Here is a 27,899-nt window from a genome sequence, read left to right on the forward strand (position 1 = left end):
CATTTAAAAAAACAACAAGCAAAATATAAAAATACCAATTGCAATCTACCTTTTAATTGCACATTTACTGAATGGTCATGGTACAGGTATGGGATCCCTTATCCGGAAACCCATTATCCAGAAAGTTCCAAATTACGGAAAGGCCATCTCCCATAGACTCCATTATAAGCAAATAATTCTAATTTTTAAAACTGATTTCCTTTTTTTCTATAATTATTAAACAGAACCTTGTACTTGATCCCAACTAAGATTTAATTAATCCTTATTGGAGGAAAAACAATCCTATTGGGTTTATTCAATATTTAAATATTTTTTAGTAGAGCTTAAGTTATGGAGATTCAAAATTAGGGAACGATCCCTTATCCAGAAAACCCCAGGTCTTGCGCATTCTGGATAACAGGTCCCATACCTGTAATATGTTACAATGTAGGTTTTCTTTGAATAGCATTATTTTCTTCAGAAAGTATTTTCTGGTATTTGCATTGGTCCTATCTTAATACAGCTTTAAATATAGGTGTAATTTATACTATGATCTCAGTTGGGGTTGATTGCAGGGCTTGTACTATACAGACATTTAAAGGAACAGTAACACCAAAAAATTAAAGAGTTTTAAAGTAAATTAAATATAATGTACTGTTGCCTTGCACTGGTAAAAGTTGTGTGTTTGCTACAGTAACTCTACTATAGTTTATATATAATAAGCTGCTGTGTACCCCCAGGGGCAGCCATTCAAGCTGGAAAAAAGGAGAAAAGGCACAGGTTACATAGCAAATAACGGATAAGCTCTGTAGAATACAATAGTGTTTTATCTGTTATCTGCTAAGTGCCTGTGCCTTTTCTCCTTTGAATGGCTGCCCCCATGGCTACACAGCTGCATTCTTTATATAAACCATAGTAGTGTTTCTGAGGCAAACACACCAGTTGTACCAGTGCAGGGCAGCAGTACATTATATTGGAATTTCTTTTATACACTTGAATTTTTAGGTGTTACTGTTCCTTTAAATGGCTTATTTATCAAAGTCCGAATTTCGGACCTTAAATAGTACTAGTACAAAAAATTTGTATTATTAACAAAAATTTCTGATGTGCGTAAATGTTACGAAATATCGCATTGTTACGATCTGAAAATATTGTCGTACGATCCGAAAGTTCAGAAATTTTTATATCTGAACTATCGTAAACAGCGCAAAAAACTTTCTGACTTTGATCCTTGTGTGCATGATTGTGGAAGCCTCCCATAGGCTCAATGGCACTCTGCAGCTCCAACCTGGCCCAAGGAATACCGATACCGAAGCTTGAATGAATTCTGAAACTTTCGTACTCGTTGCAACAAATATAATTTTGTCACACAAATTGTCGAAAAGTACGAAAAAGTAGCGCAAATTAATGAAAATACAAATTTATAGTATTCGGACTCAATCGTACATTGATGAATGTGCCCCATAGCGTGCCTTCTTGCAGCAAAACTCTGCTAAAATAAAAATATAATTTCAGGGTTTTGGGCAGGTTTTTGGGACCTGGATTCCCTTCTAGCTCAGGGGGCCACGGACCAAAAAACCTAACTCATTTTAATTACTTAGCATCCTTCTCTGAGCACTTTAACAATTAGCATTCTTTATTTTCTAGCTGTTTCTGAGATATATGTTTTAAACTGCTATACCAGGCTCAGCAGAGAGTTACCGACCATAGAATGAAATGACTATACAAGAAACTGTGCATACAAAGTGCAAAGATAGTTAGGATCATTGACTTTCAAAAACAGTTGTGAGTTGAAAGCCTGGTCTAAAACTGCAAATCTCTGGAATTTCTACATATAGAACATTAATGTAACTTGCAGAAGTGCTCAGAGTAAGATTACATCTATTCATTTGTTTGGATTTAGATCCCCTTTAAATGTGGGTCACAATCCTGGTAGAGGGTACAGAAATTAGGCAAGGATTATTGCTTTGGTGGACATGCCCTGATTTCTTATGATCACTCACCCACTGTTTATCTGTGGGATAAAACTGCAGAAGATGGATCTTAACTTGTGAATTGTTAAAGGTAACACACTGTGTGCACTGACCTATAATTAATTCCAAATGTAACGATGCCAGCAAAAATGACCACTGCATTATACACTTATATAAAGCCCAACAATTTAAAACAACAACCAGTTTGTATGAGTATAAGATGGGCATAAAACGATACCTCCTAAAGTAGTACCTTTGGAAAATGGAAGCTGTTCTCTGTGCCAGATTTAAAAGTATGGCACAAGATGCACCACACAGGTAAAAGGGAGCCTTGTAATAGTGTGCCGAAGGATAGGCAATTACAAACTTAATGAGCACATGTAGAAATGACCACTGCTGTTTTCTGAAACAGCAAAGAGTTATGTTTATGTGTGGGAGATATTATTGCTAAGCTTTGCGCTTCTTTTTGCATGGTCTATTTTGCTGAATTATACAAAGAGAGGGCCCACATATGTATATATAACCCCTGGAATAAATCCCTGCCTTGAGACAGGTATTAAACTTGCAAGTAACACATTTGTTCCCATTTCATCTTTTTCTAAAAATATATCTTGGATTTGTGTTTACTTCCCCTGTGTTTCTGTAATCTGCGGATGGATTAAGGAAAACACAAACAAGGTATAGCATCTCTGCTTATTTTGAGGTTTCCCACCTTACAAAGGAAAGTGTTTGCATGTGGCTCGACACAGAATTACACGATACACAAAGCAGAAAAGTCAGGCAGTAGTGTTGAAGTAATTAGCAAGACACTATTGCGACTGGTTAGCTAGTTTATAAGGGTTGTTCATCTTTGAGTTAACTTTAAGTATGATGTAGAGAGACAATTTGCAATTGGTCTTCATTTTTTATTTTTGTTTTTTTAATTAATTCAGTTTTTGTTCAGCAACTCTCCAATTTGGAATTTTAGCTGTTATCTTGTTGTTAGGGTTCAAGTTTACTTAGCAACCAGGGTGTGGTTTGAATGAGAGTCTGGTATATGAATAGAAGAGGAGCTGAATAGAAATATTCACCAATGGCACCAGCCCGAGGTATCATGTAAGTGGTTACAATTACTGGGGGGTGCTTATGATTATGGCACTCCCCAGTGATTATACCTTTACTTCTCCTTTAATTGTGCAACGCAAATCTGTTGCAAACCAATTTAGTCTCAACATAAGCCTAAATAATGTGGAATGGACAGAAGGAAAAGTAAAATTACTGGGGGTGGCAAAACATTATACAGCCCTTAGTGGGTTATAATCGCTTCAAAGCAAAAACGGCTTCATCAGCACTCGGAACGGCCATGGTATTTAAAAGAAACCTTTATTCGTTCCATTTAAAAACACAGAGGCCTAACGCGTTTCGTGCACATGGGCACTTAATCATAGGCAATGATTGGGTTATAATCGCTTACCTGAATCCCTGGACCAATGCGCCAGTTAGCTAAAAAATGCACCTTCATCTAATGTCTCATGGAAATACCAGTAAGGTTATTGGGGAGGATTCAATAAACAGCATGTTTGAAAACCATATGGTCTTAAAATTATGAAATCATACAAATAAGTCTACAGAGCCCCTAAGCAGACTAAGAACTATAAATATCTCTTGGCCATACATACCTGACCAGTGGGACAGCCCTGATGTAGAGTGTTTGGCCAATTCTAAGCGACCTGGATTCCAGCTTTTATGGTAAGATCATCCTTCTTGTCTCTATTTTTCTACTTTTTAGCATTCATTATCATATTTACCAGCTAAGAAGATGGCTGCACAGTTGCACTAGACCCACAGAGAATTCAAACTGACAGGCCAATGTTTTAGCCACATCCATGCCCAGGCCATTCTTCACGTTTTGCCCAGCACTGCCTGTTTGAAAGGTATTTTCAGGTGGGATTTAGGCCCTTTCAATAGCAGTTTAAAAGTAATATGAGTTTAAACTGTGGGGATCAGCAGACTGGCCTATTATTGAAGATGATAGTGTAAAGCAGGGATCCCCAACCTTTTATACCCATGAGCCACATTTAAATGGAGAAAGTGTCGGGGAGCAACACAAGCATGAAACATGTTCCTTGGGGTGCAAAAAAGAGCTATATTGGCTACTTAATAGCCCCTATGTGAACTGGCAGCTTGCAGAAGGCTCTGTTTGTCAATATATTTGGTTTTTATGCAACCAAAACTTGCCGCCTTACCAGAAATTCAAAAATGGGCACCTGCTTTGAGGCAACTGGGAGCAACATCCAAAGAGTTGGTGAGCAACATGTTCCTTAGAGCCACTGGTTGAGGATCACTGGTATAAAGAAAACACAAAATAGGGAAATGCCTGACTAAATCCTGTTAGTTGACATGTATGAAAAAAATCACCACAGAACCATGCAGCCTTCACTTAAACCACAGGCAAGTATATACCTTTTCGTCAAATCCTTAGTTATATCAATAATAACATTTTATTGCACACATTTCACAACACTTCACTGCATTCCATAGATGTATATTCTTTACTATTTAATGTTCGTTAAGAAAACCCCGATCCCTCCTGTAGGCATGAGTAGTTGCACAACATTTTCCCATGGCGACATGTGGAATTCCACAGAACATCAACCTATTGCCTTTTCAAATGTTCTTCAGTATGTGCGTATACTCATCTCATTGGTCACCTTTTCCTCGCTGTTGATTGGTTATTCCCTGCTATCTTGGCATTGGTGCGCGTTAACTTCAGAGGCTTCTTTCATTGCGGAAGAGAGTGAGAGGCGATGTGCAGCGATTCGTCATGGCTGGGGAACTGCGCGGCCTGCTTCTCTCTCTGCGCAAAGCCCGATTCTCCGGCTATGGAAGACGCCCCCCAAACAGATAATCGCAATGTCGGCAAGTAGATGGGGTGCGCGGTTTGCGGGCGCGGAGTTCGATACAGATTTTTGCGATAAAAAAAACCATCCCATCCTACCTGGAAAATTTAGGGAAATTATGCTTTGAATAACTAAAACGTGTTAATCAAAGGCATACAAGGACGGCAAAGGTATGTTAGTGAAAGCGAAGTTACTCGACCCGGTAAATACTAGTTTGGTTTTTTCCCCCATAATTCCATGCGTGTCCCGTATACACGTGTAGCTCTGGCTTTCATTGCGCGCTTATTTGTCGCCGCGATTTTGGCCCATTTTAAAAACTATATTACTGAACTCTGGCATATTCATGGTTCTACGCTAGCTGCAACTCAATTTATTTTGTCTAACATTTTAGGTACATTCTCTACTGCAGTTGACAAAGCACCTCTGTTTCATTGGAACCATGAAGTATCCATATTCAGGTAATCGTCCTAAACAAAAACTGAAAGGAATCCTGCATTCTCTGCTGGGCTTATTTATCCATTTTCGAGTTTGTGAGTTCAAGTGTTTCTGACTAAACTCACACATTGAATGTTATTATTTATTAATAAGGAAACTCATTCAAATAAAACTCGAATATGATTTCTATACAAACTCGTAAGCTTTTAGATAGCAAATTTTTACATTTGGGTTTGTTTCCAGACATTCAAGTTTTTTAAATTTTTAGATTTTTTTTGTGCAATGAAAACTCATTGTGAAAAAATCAAACTCGAACAATGATAAATCTCCTTCTATATGTTTCCATGAATCCGTGGGACCTGCTGCTTGTAGCTGACTCCCTTCCTAGCCATGGAATAGAACACCTCACTCTTCCTGCACTTGCTGGCTTGTCTGAAGGCTTGCATTGGAAGATGAGAAACAGCCACTTGTGAAATTTGTACTGCAAAGTAATAAAGGAATGGGGATCCCTTATCTGCAAACCTGTTATTCAGAAACCAATAATGGGATAGCCATCTCTCACAGTCCGTATGAGCAAGTTATTCTAGTTCTCAAAAACGATTAACTTGTTCTCTGTAATAATAAAACAGCAGCTTAGTTACTCGGTGGTAACTAAACTGCATGATTCCATATTGGTGCCAAAACAAGCCTGTTGGGTTTATTTAATTTTTAAGTATTTTAGTAGACTTAAAGGAAAGCTATACCCCCAGAATGAATATTTTAACCAACAGTTTATATTTTAAGTGACCTATTAAAGAATCTTGCCAAACTGGAATATATAATATATAAGAGGGTCTTGATAATGGTCTTAGGAGGAGACCGAAACGTTGGCCTGTTTTAACAGCATGTTTAAATAAAAGTAACGTTTTAATTTTTAAAAAATATCCTGGTGTGCACCCAATTCTTGGACTTCTGGATAATTAGACACATGGAGGTAGCACCCAGGTGATTTATATTACGGGTTTGGTGTGCTGAAAATTTTGTGGACTGTGTGTTTATGTATATATATACACACACACACACAGTTACACCATAAGGGTCGCACTACCTTGTTCAGTTTATAGTCTCAATTCACACAGGTGCTGCATTTGGTTGTAACTTGTATCTATTCCCGAAGATTATGCGCACTCCTGCATCCTTCAATTCACTTTATTGATCTTTTACTTCATGGTTAAAAAAACATCAACATTTCGGTCCTGGTCTGGGACCTTATTCACAGTGTTAAACCCCAAAACCTTTTAACACAATTAAGCTATATAAAGAGAACATAACATAAGAATCCACCCAAACTGGAATATACATGTAAATATTGCCCTTTTTCATCCTTTCCCTTCCTTTCCCTTTATCCACCCTCAGAGATTACATGACCAGAAATAATGCAGCTCTATCTGTAACAGAAAGTAGTGTGGAAGCAAAAGGCAGAACTGTGTATTCATTGGCTGATAGGGCCTAGCATGTATGTGTGCCTTGGCTTGTTTGTGTGCACTGTCAATCCTATTATCCCAGGAGGCGGCCCTTAATTCTTAAAATGACAATTTTCTATTTAGGAGTGCCCAATAGCACATACTACTACTAAAAAAAGTATATTTTTATGAAAATTGTTTATTTAGATGAAGCAGCATTTTACAAAAACTTGTTTATATTTTTATAATGACCTACATTTGTTGGGGGTATAGTTTTCCTTTAAGGTATGGTGATCCAAATTACAGAAAGATCTCTTATCTGGAAAACCAAAGGTCCCAAGCATTGTGGATAATGGATCCTTTTCCTGTAACACATGAATTGCAATAAGCAAAAAAAAATTAGCACAACTTTCCATTATATATATATATATATAATATATTTTTTTATTTTTTTTTTATTTTTTTTTTAGGATTTTGCTACTGAGTTGAAGCGGCACTGTGAAAACAAGATGATCTTTTGATCTTTCTGGTCCCAAGGTATTGCATTTTGACTGAGGAGGCACTGGCTGTCCAAGTAGCTGTTTTTCTAGGTAACAAAATCTGGAGTGTGGATAGGCTAAACTCGCATGCATGCTAACCCATCGTGTGGTATAATTTATGCATGTGGCACATGGGGTATTTTTGAACCATTTTGTCATTTACATTTTCCACCACAAAAGCTGCTTACATACGCTCAGAACTTCCCACACTGCCCTAAATTATGTTTAGTTATCTTTAGAGATGTCTAAAGATAACTATTTGCATTTTGGTAGCCACTGCCTGAAATACATAGATGAAGGTGCTTGCTCGATATTTCCATTAAGCACAGTGGGAGTAGTTATGGGGAAGATTTAAACATACCATGTTTGTGTACCAAAAAATGGCAAAAGAATTGCCCATGTGCTATAGCTCTTAGCAATGTGATAAGTTGCTGGGACATCCCTGATTTACTCAGTATTCAACCTTACCAAAAGTCTTCAAGGGTTGTTTTCCATGATTCCATGGGATGTGTCTTGTGGCATCCTCCCTTCCTAGTCATGGTAGAGTATATGTACTTGCTTTTAACATGTTGTTTCCAACAAGTTGGTTTCACCTCTTTAAAAGTAAGGAACAATGTTTGAGACCAAAAATAAAATGCATGTTTCCGAATTTCATCCCAATGCACCGTGTAGGGTGTACCGGCAGATGAGGAGCTGCAGCACCTATACGCTTCCTGTTTTTGCACTAATGATCAGAACAGAAGAAAGGTGCCATGGCTTGTTTGGCCTCAGGCCAGTCGGACAGAGAGCGTACCTGATCGGCCCACATGTGGCCGGCTTAACTGATGAATTTCATGCAGTGAGCTTTACTGGATCTGTTTACTCCATTATTTTTTTTATAAACAAGGCTTTGATGATAAATTATCTCTTAATGCAAATTTTTACCCAATTAAGTTAATTTATGTGGAAAACTGCATCTACCATATGTTGAATGAGAGGGGACATGATGCTTTGTATATCTGTTGCATCTGACATATTTTTTGTTTTACAGGGAAAGTGAAGAAACATTGCTCTGTGGAACAACATATCCTGCTGATCTCTAGAAATGGTTAGAATAAAACATGGCTTCTTGCATTTTTTCTTTGGGGAAAAAATGAGCCAGATCATATTCTTGATGATCACAGTAAAATGTAACCTATGGAAATAACCTGTTGCAGGTTTTATTGGAAATGTGTTTGCATTTGTCAAACATCCACGCTGTGTAGCTCGTTGCATGAGTTAAAATATGCAACCTCTTTTATCATGAAGTGTTCAGTGTTCTTATAACCTTTTCACAAGTGTTAAATACATTAAATTTGCAAAGGATTCTGTGAAATAAAATTAATATCCATTCTCTATTTCATTGATTCAATTTTTTTGTCTCCAGCCATAAACAGACAACTTTGTTCTTCATTACCTACAAATCACCTTTTTAAAACATCTCTTTTCCACCTCAATGTATATACTGTTTTAAGCCACACAGGCTAGGCTATGTATTAGGGCGAAGGTAACATTTAGTTTGGCAGAAACTGCACTTGCAAGATAACTCATGATACTTCAATTGATGTCATTGTAAGTGACTTGCAACAGCTAGTGAACATTTTGCTGCTTCATGTAGTGGTGAACAAAACACTGCCATAGCCTTCAATATCCTGGCTTATATGTAATGTAGCAATCTTTTCTCCAATGTCTTGCAGATTCAAGTTTTCTTTTATGCTCTAAAAAAAACTCAATACCAGACTAATGTTTTTAAAGTATATTTTGAATTTAAGTGCAAAAAACCTGAAACTGATTGTAAAACTTGCTATCTAAAAAGCTTGCTAAGAAAGCATTCTAGGGTTACACCGTAAGTTATATTTATGCATTAGTTGCTTGTATTCCTGTTACGGAAGCTTTGAAAAAACCTTTGTGAGATTCGCAGTCACACTGTTAACATTATTACAGTTGCTTCAGGGATTTCTTTATTAAAACCATTTTGCAAGAAGGCGTTCTTAGGGTCTATAGACACCAAAAAATAAAATGTTTAAAAGTAATTAAAATGTACTGTTGCTCCACACTGGTAAAAGTTGTGTGTTTGCTTCAAAAACCCTGCTATAGTTTATATAAACAGGGGCAGCTATTCAAACAGAAAAAAAGCTTAGGTTACATAGCAAATGGAAAAAAATAAGCTGCGTAGATTCCCATTGTATTCTACAGAGGTTATCTGCTATGTAACCTGTACCTTGTCTCAGTTTTTCTTGAATGGCTGCCGTCATGGCTACACAGCAGCTTATTTTTAAAAACTATAGCAATCTTTGTGATGCAAACATTTTACCAGTGCAGGGCAACATTACATTCTATTTTCATTATTTTAAACCATTTTCTGGTGTTACTGTTTCTTTAAGAAGCTATGCTCAACATGTGAATTGGTACTATAGTTCTCACTGTCAGGTGCCAGCTTATGTTTGTACAGAACTGATCTATTTTCATTTGCAGGTGCAAAGAATGGATTTCCTTGTCATTTTTTAATAGTGGCATTTCCTCACAGTTCCTTTCTCAGTCTACTTCAACCCATTTTTTTTCTCCCTGCTCTATTTTGCTTTTCAATACACATTGCATGCATCTACATTTTTCTTCTACTTCCCACTTACAATTACACACTAATCTTCTACCCTTTTTAGACTCCATTGAAAAGTGATATTCCATTATTTCTTTTTCCCATCTTAATGTATCCCCTATTTTATCCCTTATTGATTCCTTACCTTTCTATTTTAAACTATTTCCTTATGTCTTTACATTTTTGCTCTTCACCTTTAATTGTCTGTTTACCTCTCAATGGTTTCTCTCTTCTATTTCCATTTATTTGCCTTTTTTTTTTTAACCATAGAGTTTTATTGAGGGACAGATTACAGACAAAATTTTCAGGAATCAGGACATCAAAAGAGAAGTCTTATTAGACAAAGCAGGTATCAGTCATTTATGACACAAACAGTTGTTATTGGTAATTATCATTATAGTATTACATACGCTGTGCATCTGTGTTTTACTATTTTTGTGCTTTAATGATGCTTTTTACATGTTCAGCCCCTCCAATTAACCTTAGTGCACATAAATACATACATAATGCCATATTTAATACACATGAGCCATGAAAATGCTGAAATTATGTGCCGAGTGATGTAAGTGGCATGAGTCATTGAAACAAATATTATAAATGTACCCCCTGTTGTAAAATCCATGACCCATATAAAAGCATAAATAACATGATATTGTCATGAAACAACTTGGTGTGTCCACACTCAAAGCCACTGTAATAAAATGTTTGCTCAAATAGATACCTACTAGAAGATCAGCACACCATCACATGAATATAGTGTTTTTATTTCCAATCACTGCATTCCAATGTTTCAGTCATTAAGGATAACGTTTCCAGCAAGATTTGAGAACTTTGCAATACAGTGATCGGAAATAAAAACACTACATTCATGTGATGGTTACTGATCTTCTTTCAGGTGTATATATAAACATCAATACAACCTATCAATACTCTCCCATATATACAGTAAATATATGTATGCATAACTAAACTAATTAGATCTTAAGCATGCTATAGCCTTGGATACTATATTTGTCTAAGGTCATCCAAGCCACTCTTAGAAGCACTAATAGAATCTTCCATTACTATCATCTGGAAGGTATTCCACAACTTCACCGCCCTCACTATGAATAACTATTTTCTGTGCTTCAAATAAAAGTTCAGTTTATCAAGTGTAAAAAGGTAGACTCGTTCTTTTGTACATGAACAAAGATCACCCCCATCTGTCTATAATCCCCTTTCATGTACCTGTAAAGAGTTATGTCCCCTCGCAAGTTCTTTTTATTCAGAGAACCCCAGCCTTACAATCTACCCTCAGTTTAGATCTTCCATCCCCTTTACCAGTTTAGTTGCACATCTTTGCACTCTCTCCAGCTCATTAATATACTAAAGGAATTGAGTCCAAAGAAGCTCTGCATACTCAAGGTGAGGCCTTACCAGGGACCTATAAAGAGGCAAAATGATGGTTTCATGCTCTTTTTGTGCAAGACAGTAATTAATTTGCTTCACTGTTCACTGACTGACACGTTTAGTTTGTTATCCACAATAATCCCCAAATTAAGGAGGCCCTCAATACATTTTTTTAACCTTCCAGTGTTAAAAAAGTCTGACAAATTCCCAGAAGGAATCTTATAGTTTTATGGATATGTTGCAGTGCCACCAAATTTTAAAAAGTGTTGTATACACGGTAAAAAAATTTGTTACTGCGCTATGAAAATGTATGCGTCAAAAAAATGTTGACTATTTTTCCTGGCATTTTTGTTGAGACATTATGGCATAAACAATGTTGTGGGTATGACCAATTCTCAAAACAGTCGTAAACGATAGCTACGCCCACTTTTTAATAACATTTTAGTCAGTTGAGGCGGAAAAATTATGTAAAAATTTGTATGTGATTACGTCAGCACACTTTTTTATGACATTTTCCTTTACGGACATTTTTTGTGAATTCCCCCCATTGTGTTTGTGTTCTTTTACTCTATCCAGTGGTTCCCAATACAGAACATGGATTTTGACAGGCAATAACTCTGTGCTTGAAAGCTACCCCTCACAATCACACAGATGAAAGTGGAGGAGTAATTCTGACAGAACCTCTGATAGGATATTATGACAAATGGGCACTGTTGGTGGTGTCTCAGCCAGTGGTGCTGCTATTTTGTAAACTTATTCTATCATGTCCCACTTCAGCCTGCTTGAGTAAGTATGCGCTTGGCAGTTTGTTTGAATCATTATTTCTCCCAGCTGTAAGCAGTCAGGTTTATTATGCTGGCACTTTATAAATAAATGAGATGAGGCAGGACATTTATTTCTTCATATGGATCTTGTGAGTTACTTAGAACAACCGAACACCTCAACAATATATTTTCTTGTTTTGTGCTGTTGGAGTTCAAAGATTAGAGCCAAATATAAAAGTGGCTAAATTGCTTAATCTGATTTGAAAAGAACAAAATGGACAAACCTGAAATAGATCCCTTCGTTATTTACAACTAGCAGAGACGCTTTGACAGAATGATTGCCTAAGGCTAATGAGATTTAAATTGATCAGGAAGAGAAATCGATTTTCAACATAAATATTAAGTTTCTAGAAGTGGAAAAGATTGAATATAAATTAACTGGATGTTTCAATCTGTCATCTCATTGGTATGTTAAATGCAATGAAAGCATTTACTTCATTTACTCATGGGAGCCTTTTAATTATTAAGCTTCTTATCAGTGAAAGTGGTTCTAAGAGTTATAATATTTTAAAGTAAGGAGGTTGTAATATGGAGCTCCTCCTTAACTAAACAATAATTTATTAGGAACAAACTGGTATCTTTGGCATGCTATAGATCTATTCTATGCTATAGAACAGTGATCCCCAAGCAACTCCTTGGATGTTGCTCCCAGTGCCCCCAAACCAGAGAGTTATTTTTGAATTCCTGACTTGGTGGCAAGTTTTGGTTGAATAAAATCAAGATTTACTACCAAATAAAGCCTCCTGTAAGCTGATAGTGTGCATAGAGGCTGCCTAATAGCCAATCTTAGCCCTTATTTGGCACCTCCATGAACTGTAATGATGCTTGTGTTACTCTTTAAGTCTTTTTAGATTTGACTGTAGCTCACGAGTAAGAAAGGTTGGGGACCCCTGCTATAGAATTTTGCCTGGGCCTGGTCCTAGAGTAGCATGGTACCAGAGTAAATCCTCAGGTTGGGGTTGCAAATCAAGCATTCTGGTTACAAAAGTTGCTCAAGGTAGAATGGCTTTGCCTAGAAAGCTGCCTAGTTGCTTATAAACTGTCATTTATAATATAATCTATAATCTGTATTATCCTGCCTTAGACACCTACCGTATATACTCGAGTATAAGCCGAGTTTTTCAGCACATAAAATGAGCTGAAAAAATCACCCTCGGCTTATACTCGAGTCACAGACCTTACACACTGGCACTTGCGTCTTCCCTCAGTCCCGCTCTTGTTCTATGCCAGCTTCCCAGAACATTATCCTGCTGACTGTGCACCGCAGGGGCGCGTGACATCACTTCCGCCCCAACGCCACTGTCGGGGCGGAAGTGATGTCACACGCGCGCAGTCAGCAGGATAATGTTCTGGGAAGCTGGCATAGAACAAGAGCGGGACTGAGGGAAGACGCGAGGGCTAGTGTGTAAGAATTTATTTGGGGCAGAAGTGAGGCGAGAGCGGGACTGAGGGAAGACGCGAGGGCCAGTATGTAAGAATTTATTCGGGACGGAAGTGACATCACGCGCCCCTGCGGTGCGCAGAAGAGCGCACAGTCAGAAGGATAATGTTCTGGGAGCTGGCATAGAACGTGAGCGGGACTGAGGGAAGAGAGTGCCAGTATGTAAGACTTTATTCTAAGATCTTTTTTCTTTAGATTGCTCAGATTCTCTCAGCGCTGCACTTCCCTAGAAAAGTGGCTGCTTAATTAGTATCGGTGCTGTGCCCTTAGTGAGAGTGGGGAGTTACACTTATCAGCAATGTGTTCTGAGACCTTGCATCCTGAAATCATACAGCTCAAGTCTCAGGTGACCAGCATCTTACTAAAGTGAGTAGGGGGGTACATGAATAACTGTGAACCTTCTGGTAGTTAACTGGCCGCACAATTCAGGGTATGGTGAAGGTAGTGCTAATGTTTTGTGGAATAAAACTTTAAAGAATAAAGTGTGTTTTTAAATATCCTATTTTTAGCATATGTGCCATTGGTCTTCATTTTTATTTATTTATTTTTTAATTATTTGCTGCCCTCTTCTGCCTTTTTATGCTTTCAGGCAGCCAAAAACTATTGCTCCGAGAGGCTATTGGTTCTCAGTACCACATCTCACCTGGCTCTCTATTATTAATTAGTACCTAATTACAGTATTTCCCATTATTAGCAATGCTGATCAGGTATATCCATATCACATAATCAGCATTACTAATACAGGTGAATACTGTTAATTATTATTAATTACCATAATTTAAAGTTACACACATACAGTACAGTACGGTATAGATGTAAAAAAAAAAATCACTACCACCCTAGGCTTATACTCGAGTCAATAAGTTTTTCCAGTTTTCTTAGGTAAAATTAGGTACCTCGGCTTATATTCGGATCGGCTTATACTCGAGTATATACGGTATATTACAAACATGGTTTCATGGCATTATCACAAGAAAAGTGAGTTAAATGTGCTGTTTCTAATTCACCCAGAATCCCATTGCTATAAAAACCTATGATTTTTGGGTTTCTGACAAAAATCTTTTAGTGATGCTGCACCATGTTAAATTTGGAAAAGCTAACTCCATCTTGCTGTCTCCTTTATTGTATATCAAGTACTTACAAGGTTTAGGCCAATTCGTAACTTCAGATCAGCTTCTGTCATTATTGAAATGCAGTTTGAACTTTATGTAGTAGCATATTGGACTGTTTCTCAAGAAGAAACGCCTCCAGTTTTTGAGGTATAAAGTAGATGGATGTTTACTTTGTATTGTATGCTCCAGAAGTTCCCATACAGGCTAATTGAAGTTTAGATCTGGTGTTTGGAAGGCCATGGATAATTTTAGACTTGATTCTGGTGCTCATAAAACCACTCAAATTATTTTAGCAGTGTGCATGGTAGGCATTAAAATTGTGGCTTATATGAGGGAAAGCTATTTACATAATAAAATGCCTGTAAAATGCCTTTGTATTATGTGGCTGATTAATAGGTCAGAATGGGATCTTTAATGGCTACCTATACCACAGCATTTAATAACTTTATGAAATAAGGACTTTATGGGTGTAACTTCAGAGGAAGCAGAGTGGGTCACTGACTAGTGAGTGGTTTTAATATATATTTATGAAAAATTTATTATTCCCAAAGTTGGGGAGGGGGGCTTAAAAATTTTTTTGTGGAGACCATTGAGTTTTGTTATACCATCAGACCATGTTATTCTGTGTCCATTGCTCAGGAACCAAATTGTGTGCTCCTTACCTCTAATAAGTTGTACTGATGTAATACTTTTGGATGAGAAATAGTTTTCAAATGGCAGCCCTTCTATAAACTGACTGGGTCACAGAGGTAATGATTCTGTTGTATTTAGCAAATTATAAATGGTTTGTTTATGTATGTCAGAGAGGTTTTGACCACTGTGCCTCTTTGCTAATACATTTTTCCACATATTTTGGCCTCTTTTAGATTTTGAACTGAAAATGTTGATCAACAGAACCCATTTGTAGCTAACAATTACTGCTAACTTACAGTCCACTTAAAGGAACAGTAACACTAAAAAATAAAAATGTTTTAAAATAATTAAAATATAATGTACTGTTGCCCTGCACTCGTAAAAATTGTGTGTTTGCTTCAGAAAGACTACTATAGTTAATAGAAATAGCTGTTGTGTAGCCATGGGGGCAGCCATTTAAATTGAAAAAAGGAGAAAAGGCACAGGTTACATAAGAAGATAACAGATAACTGTGTAGAATACAATGGGAATCTATGCTACTTATCTGTTATCTGCTTAGTAACCTGTGCCTTTTCTCCTTTTTTCAATTTAAATGGCTGCCCCCATGGCTACAAAGCAGGGTATTTATTTAAACTGTAGTAGTGTTTATGAAGCAAACACACAGCTTTTACCAGTGCAGGGCAACAGTACATAATATATTAATTATTTTTATACACTTTCATTTTTTGGTGTTACTGTTCCTTTAATAGGAATGCCTGTGGTAGCTGCCTTAGCAATTGTCATGTTATTACTTCAAATGTAACAAGGAGAAAAACTGGCACAACATAGCAATGAAGGAACACTGCACCTATTTAATTTTGAAAAACAAACAGTAGCCATCTACAATTGAAAAAATTATTTATTATGCTCAATGAGTACGGTAAAATGTTCTCCTGTCATGTAAGTAGATACAAGTTTGTATGAAGTATGCACAATGAAAGCTAATTTACAAAAAATAACTAGCACCATTAATAGAGTCTTCAGGAAAGACACATATGGGTAATAATTGCAAAGTTCACCCCAATTCTGGAAACCCACAGCAACCAATTATTAGGAAAGCAAAGATCTGATTGGTTGATTTGAGTAACTAAACTAGAAGCATACTATGCACATCTTTTTCTTCCATTACCCTAACACAATCTCAAGTCTTTTAAAAAGGCACAAAATATGGAATGACAATGAAGGAGAACAGTCTCTACCACACTGGGGCAATGTACAGTTAGTAATAGACAGGAAGGGTCAAAGCTAGCTGACATTTCTATACCCTGGGGTACTCAGTACCTTCTAAATAATATGCCAAGAACCACTCCGCCGGCTATGACTGCACCAGAAATACTCTGCTGTAGACTCCCCATTGTGATTCAGCTTTCTGTAATCTTTCAAGCACTCACATCAATTCACATTTATTTTTTTTAAATATGCAAAGCAAATGTGGGACAGGGCTATGCAAGAAAAGCTGATTACAAGTGCTGGGTGGTGTCGTTCACCAAAAGCTGCAATTTGAGATAGGCTGTCCTTGCCTTAAATTGATACTAACATTTCATCCCCAAACCTAAGGGGCCATTCACAAAACAGAACACAGAGTGCAAAGAGCCAAAAAAGGCCACAATCAGGCATTTTTTGCTGCAGATCCTATTACTTTGCCCACAAAGTGATAATGTAGTCAATACTGTAGTGTGAGGGGCAGGAAGAGGAAGCCACATAAATGTACAGGCGCTTCATAAAGCCTCTGATTTTATGGCTTTTATACTGTATATACCGGTATGAGACCTGTTATCCAGAATGCTTGGGGCCTTGGATTATCTGGGTAAGGGATCTTCCCATAATATGGATCACCATACCTTAAGTCTACTAAAAATCAGTTAAACATTAAATATACCCAATAGGATTGTTTTACAACCAAAAAGGATTAATTATATCTTAGTTTGGATCAATTACAAGGTACAGTTTTATTATTACAGAGAAAAAAGAAATCATTTATTTCATTAAAATTGAGTCTACTGGAGATGACCTTCCTATAATTCATAGCTTTCTGGATAACAGGTTTCCAGATAAAGGATCCTACTCCTGTACCTATAATGGATGGAAGGTTAGATACACACATTCACTATACTAACACTAAAATCTGATAAGCACTTGTGCTAATGTTGGTTTGTTAGCATTTTCCTAAAAAAAGCCTAAAGTGTAACTAAAGATGTAGGGCAGAAATGTTGGACATTATGTTTTGGGGTTCTGTACCAGCCCAAGGCAACCACAGCCGTTTAGAATGGAAGATCTGTGTCCCTAGAGATGCCCCAGTAGCTCCCCATCTTCTTTTCTGCTGATTCACTGCACATGCTCTGTGCTGCTGTCAGTTACTGAGCTTAGGGACCGACTCACAATATATATATATATATACTGTATAATATAAGGCTGATTATAAATGAATACTGATAATTACTAAATTGAAGATCAGCAACCAGTGCAACTAGCATCAGAATTTAATAATCAGCCCCCTAGCATCAGTTTATATGACAGGTCAGCCTCATTTTCTGCTTGATGATTTGCTCAGACCCCTAAACTCAGCTTCTCAACAGCTGCCCAGAGCCCACTGAGCATGTGCACTGTCCTAAACAGTTCTAATGGAATCCAAGATAGGAACCCACTGTGACAACTGTAAAGACCTATATCATTACTACTATAGAGATGCTGAAACTTTAGGCTGGTGCAGTCAGTTTAGTATATAGAAATTAGCATTTCTAGCCATATTCATCTTTAGGGTTTAGTTCTCCTTTAAACTTTTTACAGGCATCTGGCATGAGTTTGTCAGGCGATTACAGTGTTTGCCATGGAAGTTTTTTGAAGCTAGCTAGTAGCTTTTAGGCCATAGTCATTTTAACTTCCCAGGAAAGTACTTTATAAGAACAATTTATATAGCTTTAATACACTCTTACAACCCTTTAATGGCTGTCCATAAGCATATTCATGTAGAGAAAAATAAGACGAATTTAATTTTTTTTATATTTGCAACTAAATTTCATTAGTCTGACTTAGCCACCTAATTCACTTTACATACATTTGTTTAAATTACACTGCTTGTAAACTAGGTCATTGGATTCTTCTGCTGAAAATAATTCATTAGATTACTAACTTCAATACAGAAAGGCAATAGTTCAATGAAGTACTGTTGCTGATATACAGAATAAAAACAATTCTGGAATAAAAACATGTATCTTGGATTTACAGTATACTCTAACTCTAACCCGAACTGCATTGAGTATTAAGTATATACACTCTCTGTCTAGATCCCTGAGCAAACATTGGCATATCTGAAGATACTTTCCAACATTTTGCTCCAGCGTCTTTGGCTTTATTTTTCACACACACATGTCTCCATTTAATAACCAACAAAACATCAAAGCAAGATGTCCAAATAGTCGGATAAACTTCTCAGTCCTGTTGCACTGGCTTCTTCAAAGTGCCCAGGTTCCATGTAAACATTAAAACGCAAATTGAAGTAATAACTTACTTATGGCATCCACCTAAGATTAGGCATTCTGACAGTCAATTTTCTGATGTTGTAACATATATATGACTTGGCTTTGTCTTCATTTGTTGAGTACTTTCAATGTTTATAAATTGGTCACACTTTTAATCCATGGTATAAAAGCAGACACTTTTGTATAAACTCCAGGAGAGTCTTTGACACCACAGCCATATCCCCAAGAGGTTACCCCATAAACGATCCAGCTTCCCCCTGAACGTTCACATACCAGAGGACCTCCACTGTCACCTTGACAACTGTCTACGTGCTTCTGTGTTTTAACACTTCCGGCACAGAGCATCCTTCCAGTAAACTGACTCCTGTAGCGTTCTTCACAGACACGCTTTGGAAGTAATGTTACTGTAGCTTGTTGTAAAGTTCTAGAATATGCCCGACCTTAAAAGTGAATAATAAAAATAAAACAATGAATCCTGTTTAATTAACAGATTTCTATACTACAATTACTTTTTCATAAATCTACAGTATATACAGTAACTTTAGTAACACACATATTATCAATACAGAATGTTAAGTAAAAGAATAAATGAAAACAACAGTATAAGATATCCCAACCTTTTGATGTTCTGCATTGTTCAGACCTTGTGTTACCCCAAATAGCTGCCTGGCTTTGCCCAGCTTTTGTCTTTTATCAGCAGGTACCTTTGCTGGGCTGATATTTTAGGCCCTACAACTTTACTAAGTTTAGGTACAGAAATAAATAACTCCAAGTAAATAACTTACTGGAAAATCTAGGGACAATAGACAAGACACTACTACCCATATACCAATAAACCCAAGTTATATATGGGCCCCCCACCTTCAAAAAAGTAAGAGTATCCTGGAAATTAATATTAGTTCTTGTGGTGTCAGTTTTGGTGGTTTTTACCACACCTACTGAGAATTCTGAGAAGCCACCTTCCTCAGAGTTTATCCCATTTTGGATTGGTGGATGCGCTAGGGTGTTATGCAGCCACATGACTATAGAGGAAGCAGGGGGGGTCTGAATTCACGCATAAGAGGGGGCGCAGGATTGGTGTGAGTGCATGGCCCCTCCAAAGATTTTTTTTTTTGCAGGGCCTGTTACTTACACCACTGGTATCATGGATTATCACAGTTCATTATTAACTGTTATTGTTTAACACATATTATTTCACCTGTGCCGTTTAAATGTTTTTTTTGCGCAAGGATATGCCATGCACGTAGTAAAGGAAATACTACACTATATACATTCCACCTTTCTTGGTGTCCCTCTTGGCACTGAATGCTCCAAAGATTTGGAATGGAATAAAAACAATTCTTGGCACCAGCAGCACTGTATTGTGATAATCACTCACTGTGTCCTTAAATGTGTTGTTGTATCAGAGCAAAATGGGACATATCAACTCAATGCCTGGAGTTGGCTCCTGGACATATACATTAGGGGTCATTTACTAGTCGAACTTCTTGGGTAAAAGCACTTGCATTAAAAGTTGCGCCTGAATCTTCCATATAGTTGTAGAAAGCACTAATGCCTCCTTTTATGAATTGATGCAGGGAAATACGTTCACCACCTCCAAAGCTGGCAGTAGCTGCAGGGTTCCACAGCAGCCTGGGTAAATTGCCACAGCACACTTGGGCCTAAAGAATCGGATGTACACATCATTCTCACGCTGAATGCTGGAAGTGAAGCAATTGCGCAGCTGCAATTTTGCACATTTTATCAAACTGGCTGAATTGTGTGCATTGTGCATGTGTGGGCCATAAATGACTTGTTTTGTCTTTGTTTTTAAACAATATGAATCGAGCTTGCTATGTTTCTGCATTTTACCTAGAGACTCTGTCATTGATTACCTTATAGAACCATGTCTACTGGTTTTTCCATGTAATACTGTGGACTATAAATTATCAGCGGCACTCTATCCACTTCAGAAGTTTACTTACCAGTGTCACCCCATCCAGTAATATAGCAGTTTGATGCAGTTTTTTGGGGTCTTTCTCGCCTAAGTGGTAAACAAGCTGGTAATACATGGGTGCTTAGTTGTACACACTGCTCTGCTGTTCCATGCAATCTAATCAGAGCAATGTCATAGTCATTGCCATCAGGTCTGTAATCGTTATGTATTATTATCTGTTGGATGGTCATATCCTCTTCATATTCCTCTGGTACGAGTGTATGGTAGTCCCCGACACGTATCACATAGCTGCGTGTGTTATTACCATACCTAAAAATAGATCAGAAAATAACTTTGGAAAACAATATGGAAATATATTGATGCTCATATAACAAGATAAACAAATAGCATATAGCTAGATTTAATTCTACTAGATACTGTATATAGCTAGATCTTTATACAACAGGTACATGACATAAACAAATAACACTGGATAGTATATGTAGTTATTGTGGAGATATAAATTCATCTGTTTTACTTATTAACACGTTGAAGAGATCTTGTAGACGTATTTCACACTTCAGTGACCTGGATGAATATTACTACACAGGCAGGTAAATAATGAAGACAAAAAGATACAGGTCTACTGAACTCAAATTTAAAATATAAAAGTTTCTTGACTAGATCTCATAACCATCCACATTGTTTCCTGTCAGTCATCACACGTGGCTTACATTAAGTATATTACAAATTAATGTGGCAGTAAGGGAGATGATGGTAAAACTGTAGATTTACATATGGAAAGGGGCGGCTTAAGAACTCTAGTTTATATATTTAAATAGAATGTATGGGTTTTAAAAGACAAAAAGCCCAGCACAGGATAACAGCATAAGAGAAAGCTGATTCAATTGAAATCAATAAAAATGTTGGGAGAAATATATTCATACTCCCAAATTGTTTTAACTGTTATGATTAGAAAACCACCCACTGTGAAATCAAGAAGTCAGTTCCAAACCTAATAGCTATCAAACACATTTATCCTTTTTTTTAAGGCTTGCAATTGTCTGCCCAGTAAGTTATAGCCTAGCTTTAACCTATCTCAATAATTAGCTTACAGTCATCTGTCTGGCCTAGCCTGTCTTTTTCTTATAAAAGCAGTGTTGTTACCAGCTGCCTTTCCATTGCAGCATAACAAGTTTAAAAAGAGGGCCTAAAGCTAGGTTTTACTATGTTGTGCAAGGCTTTGACCAGAATTAGTTTATTCTTCATTTGAAAGGGTTTAAGCCCTCCACCTAAAACTCCTGGTGAGAGTTGCCCTAGGACCTTATACAGCACATAGTAAGAGAAGTATAAGGATGCGTACTCTTCGGTATTGACATGTCCAGGCCCCAACTGACAATCTGTAGATTTTACAAATGCAAATGGCCTGCTATAAGATGCCATAGATAGTCACCACCAGTGAGCTGGTGGGGGCTGTTTGGGCCTCTGTGTACTTGAAATGCCAAGGCCTATTTTGAATGTGCCCCTTTTTTTAATGAGTCCCGGCCTTGGCATGTCCCATGGGTACTGGGAATTTACCCCAAGAAAAGTTGAAGGAAAGCCTTCCCATATTTCAGAGATTTCTGGATAACAGATTTCCTGATGCCATACCTGTATGTGCTGTTTGTTTAAATTCCCTCACCAACCCCTGCACCGGAATTGTGTAAGGGGTCTCTGGGGAACCTCACAGATTTTCACTTATGCACATGAAGCATGGCACCTCCAGTTAAAATTGAATTCAGGAGTCCTCTGTTCTGTTATTGGTTTTCTGGGGGGCAAAGATGGGGTGCTGGCTGCCACCACACCATTCTTTATTATTTTCCTTTTTGTATATGTTTACATTTTAGATAGTGGCTTAAGGGCTGTGGTAGACGGGGAGATTAGTCGCCCCTGACAAATCTCCCTTGTTGCGGGCGACCAATCTTCCCGAAATGCCATCCCGCCAGTGGGATGACATACACAGCGCCAGGATTGCCGTAGTTGCCTCTCAAGGCAACTTGGCAATTTCGGGAAATCGCCGTGCTGCATATGCCATCCCACTGGCGATTTACATTCAAGCCGGTGAGATGGCATATCGGGGAGATTAGTCACACGCAACAAGGGAGATTTGTTGTGGGCGACTAATCTCCCCATCTACCACGGGAAGGTAGCAAGATAGAAGCTCCCAGAAGGTATCAGAATAGCACTCAATAGTAAGAAATGCAAGTGCGGCTTGGGATTGAGAAACAATAGGTTATCTGAAAGCAGTTCTAATGTGTAGCGCTGGCTCCTTCTGAAGATGGTTGTCTACACACCAATATTACAACTAAAAAACACTGCCAAAATCAGATCCAACTAATGGACTGGTAGTAAAGTTTGGTATAATGATGAAACTACAGTATGTTTGGAGTTGTAAATGCCACTTTATTCTGCTGTATGTATGCAGTCCATATACCAAATTATCTGATACAGATAGATTTAAACTTTCATCTGTGGCCAATGCGCCTTACACCTGGCTCATTGTATTATTTAAATTAAATAAACATTGTAGATCAGGTCATCAGATTTGTTTGGTAATTTTAATGACTACAATAATTTCATGTCATCACTCAGCTTACATGCAGCCAGTTGTATGGGATTTGCTTCATTTGCAGAAATGCTTGTATTCTGTTCTCTAGTGTGCATTGTACCAAACCTGCAAGTTCAGTTATTTGGGCATCTGGAGAATTACTTTATTATAAATCAGAGCATTTTCTGTTTTTTTTTTTTTTAATAAAACTGTCCATTTCTATTTTGATTTATGGTACAGTTGTACAGCTGGTCCAGATACGGTACACACACAGCATGACTGCAGATTGCAGTATGCTCAAATGGAACTCTATGATAAACACTGTAAACAATGGATATTAACTACTGAGTGCAATATGAGAATACTTCAATAAACCAGAAAAAATTAATTTCAACCCAAGAAGCCTTGCTGCAGTAAAAAAACAAACTAATGGCAACATCCCTCAATACAAACAAACAACAAATGAGCACAGCACTGGAAGCAAAAAAGAGCCATACACATCCCTATACATGTATCCCTTGTGATAGAGTCCTGCGTGGAACCAATTTTTTGAGACACGGATTTGTCCTGGCCCCACGGCCCACATCCTGTGACCCACAACCCACATTTTAACCTGCTTGGACCCACTATCTGACCCGATCCTCGACCCATTAATCACCATTAAACAGAAAGTGCTGTTGCTGCAAACTGAAAGTGACATCATCAGTATTGGGAAAAATATAGATAATATAGTATAGGGTAAGGAATAAAGACAAGACCCAAGACCTGCAGACCCGCATCTACCCATATCTGAAAATTCTACCCACAACCGCAGGGTACCTGTTTTCTTTTTGTTTTTGTGGGTAACCCGCAGTTACCTGACCCCCTGCTGTACTCGGTGGTCATTTATACAGTGCCCCAGTTTGCCAGTTGTGCCTACAGTGGTGCATAAGTGCCAAAGTAGAGCAAGTTTAATTCATTTATTCAGAGAGGTGGTAAATGAAAAGAGCTCCATTGTACCTAAAGGTGCTTGATTAAATGAGATGCAGCTGAAGGGCATGTAGGAATATGCCTATTTGTGGCCCATTCTAACCAGGGCAGGGTGTTTTTGGCTAAAATATTTGCATCTGGCTGTTGTGGATACAATTACACTGGAATTCTGGTTAGGATTTTTGCATTGTGGGTAAAAATTTAATTTTGCACCACCTCCAGTGAGACTCATCATTCATATCCAATCCCACAGGCAAATATATATGCTAGGGCAATTTCATCAGAAGCCAATTAACCTAATTATATTGATAATATAATTTGTTAATGCAAATAGTATATTCTCTACATTCAAGCCAGAAAATGTAGCAGGTTTAAATATGGGAAATGTTACCGTAATATTTATTCAATATTTTTACTGTTGTTTGTCTATGTTTGAGAGTCATGGCACATGTCATATGCAGTGTTTTGATCATCATAATTTGAATTAATTTCACACTATGTAATTTTCTTGTTAATATATTATGATTAGTTGTAAATACAAACCCCATGTCAATGATCATAAAAAGTGCTTTTTAAAATGAATTTGAGAGGACTATGATGCTTACTGCACCGGATAAAAAATAATTATCCATGGCTTAATTTTTATCTTGGCACAATTTTACACCATCCATATTCTGTTTCTAATTATAAGAACCATTCCCAGTTCTGGCACGAGTGATTTTTACTTGGCTAAGTGATAAGAACAGACGTGATATGTAATGTTATATTTTTGAGAAATTTTCCGGGAAGGAATGGCAAGGGAGACCAGATTTAATCATAGAAGCCACTTTACATTCTGCAAGGTAACTCTTTTTTTTGTTTTTTAGTTGTTAATATAGTGCTTTATCAAAGTGTTGCACATATATATTTGTCATTATAAGAGAAACTGGTAGTTACTTTGTATGTCCGTGAATGTGATAAAAACCGGGTAATGGTTGTGAAGGCTATTTTACACTGCTTTCTAATGTAGAGAGAAAACAAAATGACAGGGCATTCTCAAAACTGCTCAACACATTCATTCTGCAGCCTAATCAATAAATCCATCACTGTGACTCGGATATTGATCACAATGGGATAATAGACAAAACATACCAATATAATTATTAACATCAATTTGCTGCTGATGTGAAACTACTACTGTCAGCAAGCAATCACATTCTTTATAGAATAAATGTATTTCATGTAATCACTACCGGGTTGGTAGCTTGTATTAAGTCAAAGAAAAGCTAATATGCAGGATTAATCAAGCTTCCATTTACCCAGGAGGACTGACCCCATAACCCTACTTAGAGTAAAAGTTGTTTCTGACCTTTCTGGGGAAATGTACCATAGCTGACATAGCAAATTATTGATTGTTTATTGACATTGTTGTTAATGTGGTCCTGTGACCTGCTACCTTCATGTGCTAGCTAGACTGAAAGTGGAGGAGAGTAGGAGAAAATAACACTGACTTTTACGTAGGCATTAGTGATGTGTGGCACAGCCCAAAACCCACGGGACCTGCGGGTTTGCCCAAAAATTTGTAGGTCGCGGGCGGGTTTGGGTTGAGCTCTTCCTTCCAGTTTTGGTGCCTGTGACCTTGGACTGCCAGCTTCCGGCTCTCCGCCACAACCCTTTCATGAGTTCAGAGATGGGAAGTCTATAAATAGAAGGGACTTGCCGGTTGGGAGCGGGCGTGTTTGGGTCGGGTGATGGTTGACTAAAAAGTCACTTATAGGCATTACTAATAGGCATGTTGGCCATTTTTTAATGCAGCCCAAAATGTGGGCTGAGGTCACAGCTGCAGGGTAAAAAAGAATAATGCTAATAATGGGGGTTTTTGCCTTGGGAAAGCAATAACTTTACTGAAAGAAGGTAAACTGTGAATGTGAAAGCAAGGAGCCATAGAACAATCCATCAATCTAATTGTATCATTCACCTAGGGAAGTGCATTTATGCTTCCAGAAAACTAGATCAATTTCAATACTGATAAAATCTACTGGAAAAATAAAATGTTTAAAACATTGTCCATAACATAGTAGATAACATTAAAAATTAGACACATCCATTAAGTTCAAACTTTTTTTGTTGCCTAATTAATGCCTTCCTAACCGCTAGTTGATCCAGAGGAAGGAAAAAAAAACCATCTGAAGCTTCTTAAATTTGCGGGGTGATTTTTCCTGACTCCAAAAGGGCAATCAGACCAGTCCTTGGATCAACTTTGAACTACAAGTTAATTGCAGTAAATATGTATTTTCTAAGAAGAAATCCAATCTTTTTTGAAACTCCCTAATGTATGGGCCAGTACAACAGTCTCAGGGATACAACTTCACAGCTCTCACTGTGAAAAAACCCTTTTTAACATCTTGTAAGGAAACTTCCTGTCTTCAAATCTGAATGGATGTTCTTTTGTTGGCTGGAAGTACCTACTGGTGGATAAAGAATCAGAATCTGTCATAGCTTGCTTACCTACTGGTGGATAAAGAATCAGAATCTGTATATACAGTGGAGGAAATAATTATTTGACCCCTCACTGATTTTGTAAGTTTGTCCAATGACAAAGAAATGAAAAGTCTCAGAACAGTATCATTTCAATGGTAGGTTTATTTTAACAGTGGCAGATAGCACATCAAAAGGAAAATCGAAAAAATAACTTTAAATAAAAGATAGCAACTGATTTGCATTTCATTGAGTGAAATAAGTTTTTGAACCCCTACCAACCATTAAGAGTTCTGGCTCCCACAGAGTGGTTAGACACTTCTACTCAATTAGTCAACCTCATTAAGGACACCTGTCTTAACTAGTCACCTGTATAAAAGACACCTGTCCACAGAATCAATCAATCAAGCAGACTCCAAACTCTCCAACATGGGAAAGACCAAAGAGCTGTCCAAGGATGTCAGAGACAAAATTGTAGACCTGCACAAGGCTGGAATGGGCTATAAAACCATTAGCAAGAAGCTGGGAGAGAAGGTGACAACTGTTGGTGCAATTGTTCGAAAATGGAAGGAGCACAAAACGACCATCAATCGACCTCGCTCTGGGGCTCCACGCAAGATCTCACCTCGTGGGGTGTCAATGATTCTGAGAAAGGTGAAAAAGCATCCTAGAACTACACGGGAGGAGTTAGTTAATGACCTCAAATTAGCAGGGACCACAGTCACCAAGAAAACCATTGGAAACACATTACACCGCAATGGATTAAAATCCTGCAGGGCTCGCAAGGTCCCCCTGCTCAAGAAGGCACATGTGCAGGCCCGTCTGAAGTTTGCCAATGAACACCTGAATGATTCTGTGAGTGACTGGGAGAAGGTGCTGTGGTCTGATGAGACCAAAATAGAGCTCTTTGGCATTAACTCAACTCGCTGTGTTTGGAGGAAGAAAAATGCTGCCTATGACCCCCAAAACACCGTCCCCACCGTCAAGCATGGGGGTGGAAACATTTTGCTTTGGGGGTGTTTTTCTGCTAAGGGCACAGGACAACTTATTCGCATTAACGGGAAAATGGACGGAGCCATGTATCGTGAAATCCTGAACGACAACCTCCTTCCCTCTGCCAGGAAACTGAAAATGGGTCGTGGATGGGTGTTCCAGCACGACAATGACCCAAAACATACAGCAAAGGCATCAAA

The 27,899-nt window shown here is 37.8% G+C and overlaps 1 protein-coding gene, 1 long non-coding RNA gene and 2 other non-coding genes across 4 annotated transcripts in view; 3 read left to right on the plus strand and 1 right to left on the minus strand.

Moving 5' to 3' along the window:
• Nucleotides 1-4,660: 4,660 nt before the first annotated feature.
• Nucleotides 4,661-8,623, plus strand: LOC101732926. Its single transcript, XR_001169740.3, has 4 exons — nucleotides 4,661-5,001; nucleotides 5,223-5,289; nucleotides 7,179-7,298; nucleotides 8,278-8,623. It is a non-coding gene; the product is annotated as an uncharacterized LOC101732926 (long non-coding RNA).
• On the plus strand, nucleotides 5,607-5,680 carry LOC116408502. Its single transcript, XR_004221005.1, has one exon. It is a non-coding gene; the product is annotated as a small nucleolar RNA SNORA24 (small nucleolar RNA).
• Nucleotides 7,737-7,859, plus strand: LOC116408501. Its single transcript, XR_004221004.1, has one exon. It is a non-coding gene; the product is annotated as a small nucleolar RNA SNORA24 (small nucleolar RNA).
• Nucleotides 8,624-17,223: 8,600 nt separating the features above from the next.
• prss12 (serine protease 12) overlaps nucleotides 17,224-27,899 on the minus strand; it is a 78,211-nt gene continuing 67,535 nt past the window's right edge. The window contains exons 12-13 of the mRNA XM_002934254.5: nucleotides 20,743-21,023; nucleotides 17,224-19,218 (exon numbers count right to left, since the gene is read on the minus strand). Of these exons, the coding sequence (XP_002934300.3) occupies nucleotides 18,911-19,218; nucleotides 20,743-21,023 (589 nt within the window). The 3' untranslated portion in view covers nucleotides 17,224-18,910. The remainder of the gene's footprint in view (nucleotides 19,219-20,742; nucleotides 21,024-27,899) is intronic.

This window comes from Xenopus tropicalis, chromosome 1 (genome assembly GCF_000004195.4).
Source record: "Xenopus tropicalis strain Nigerian chromosome 1, UCB_Xtro_10.0, whole genome shotgun sequence".
Lineage (NCBI taxonomy): Eukaryota > Metazoa > Chordata > Amphibia > Anura > Pipidae > Xenopus > Xenopus tropicalis.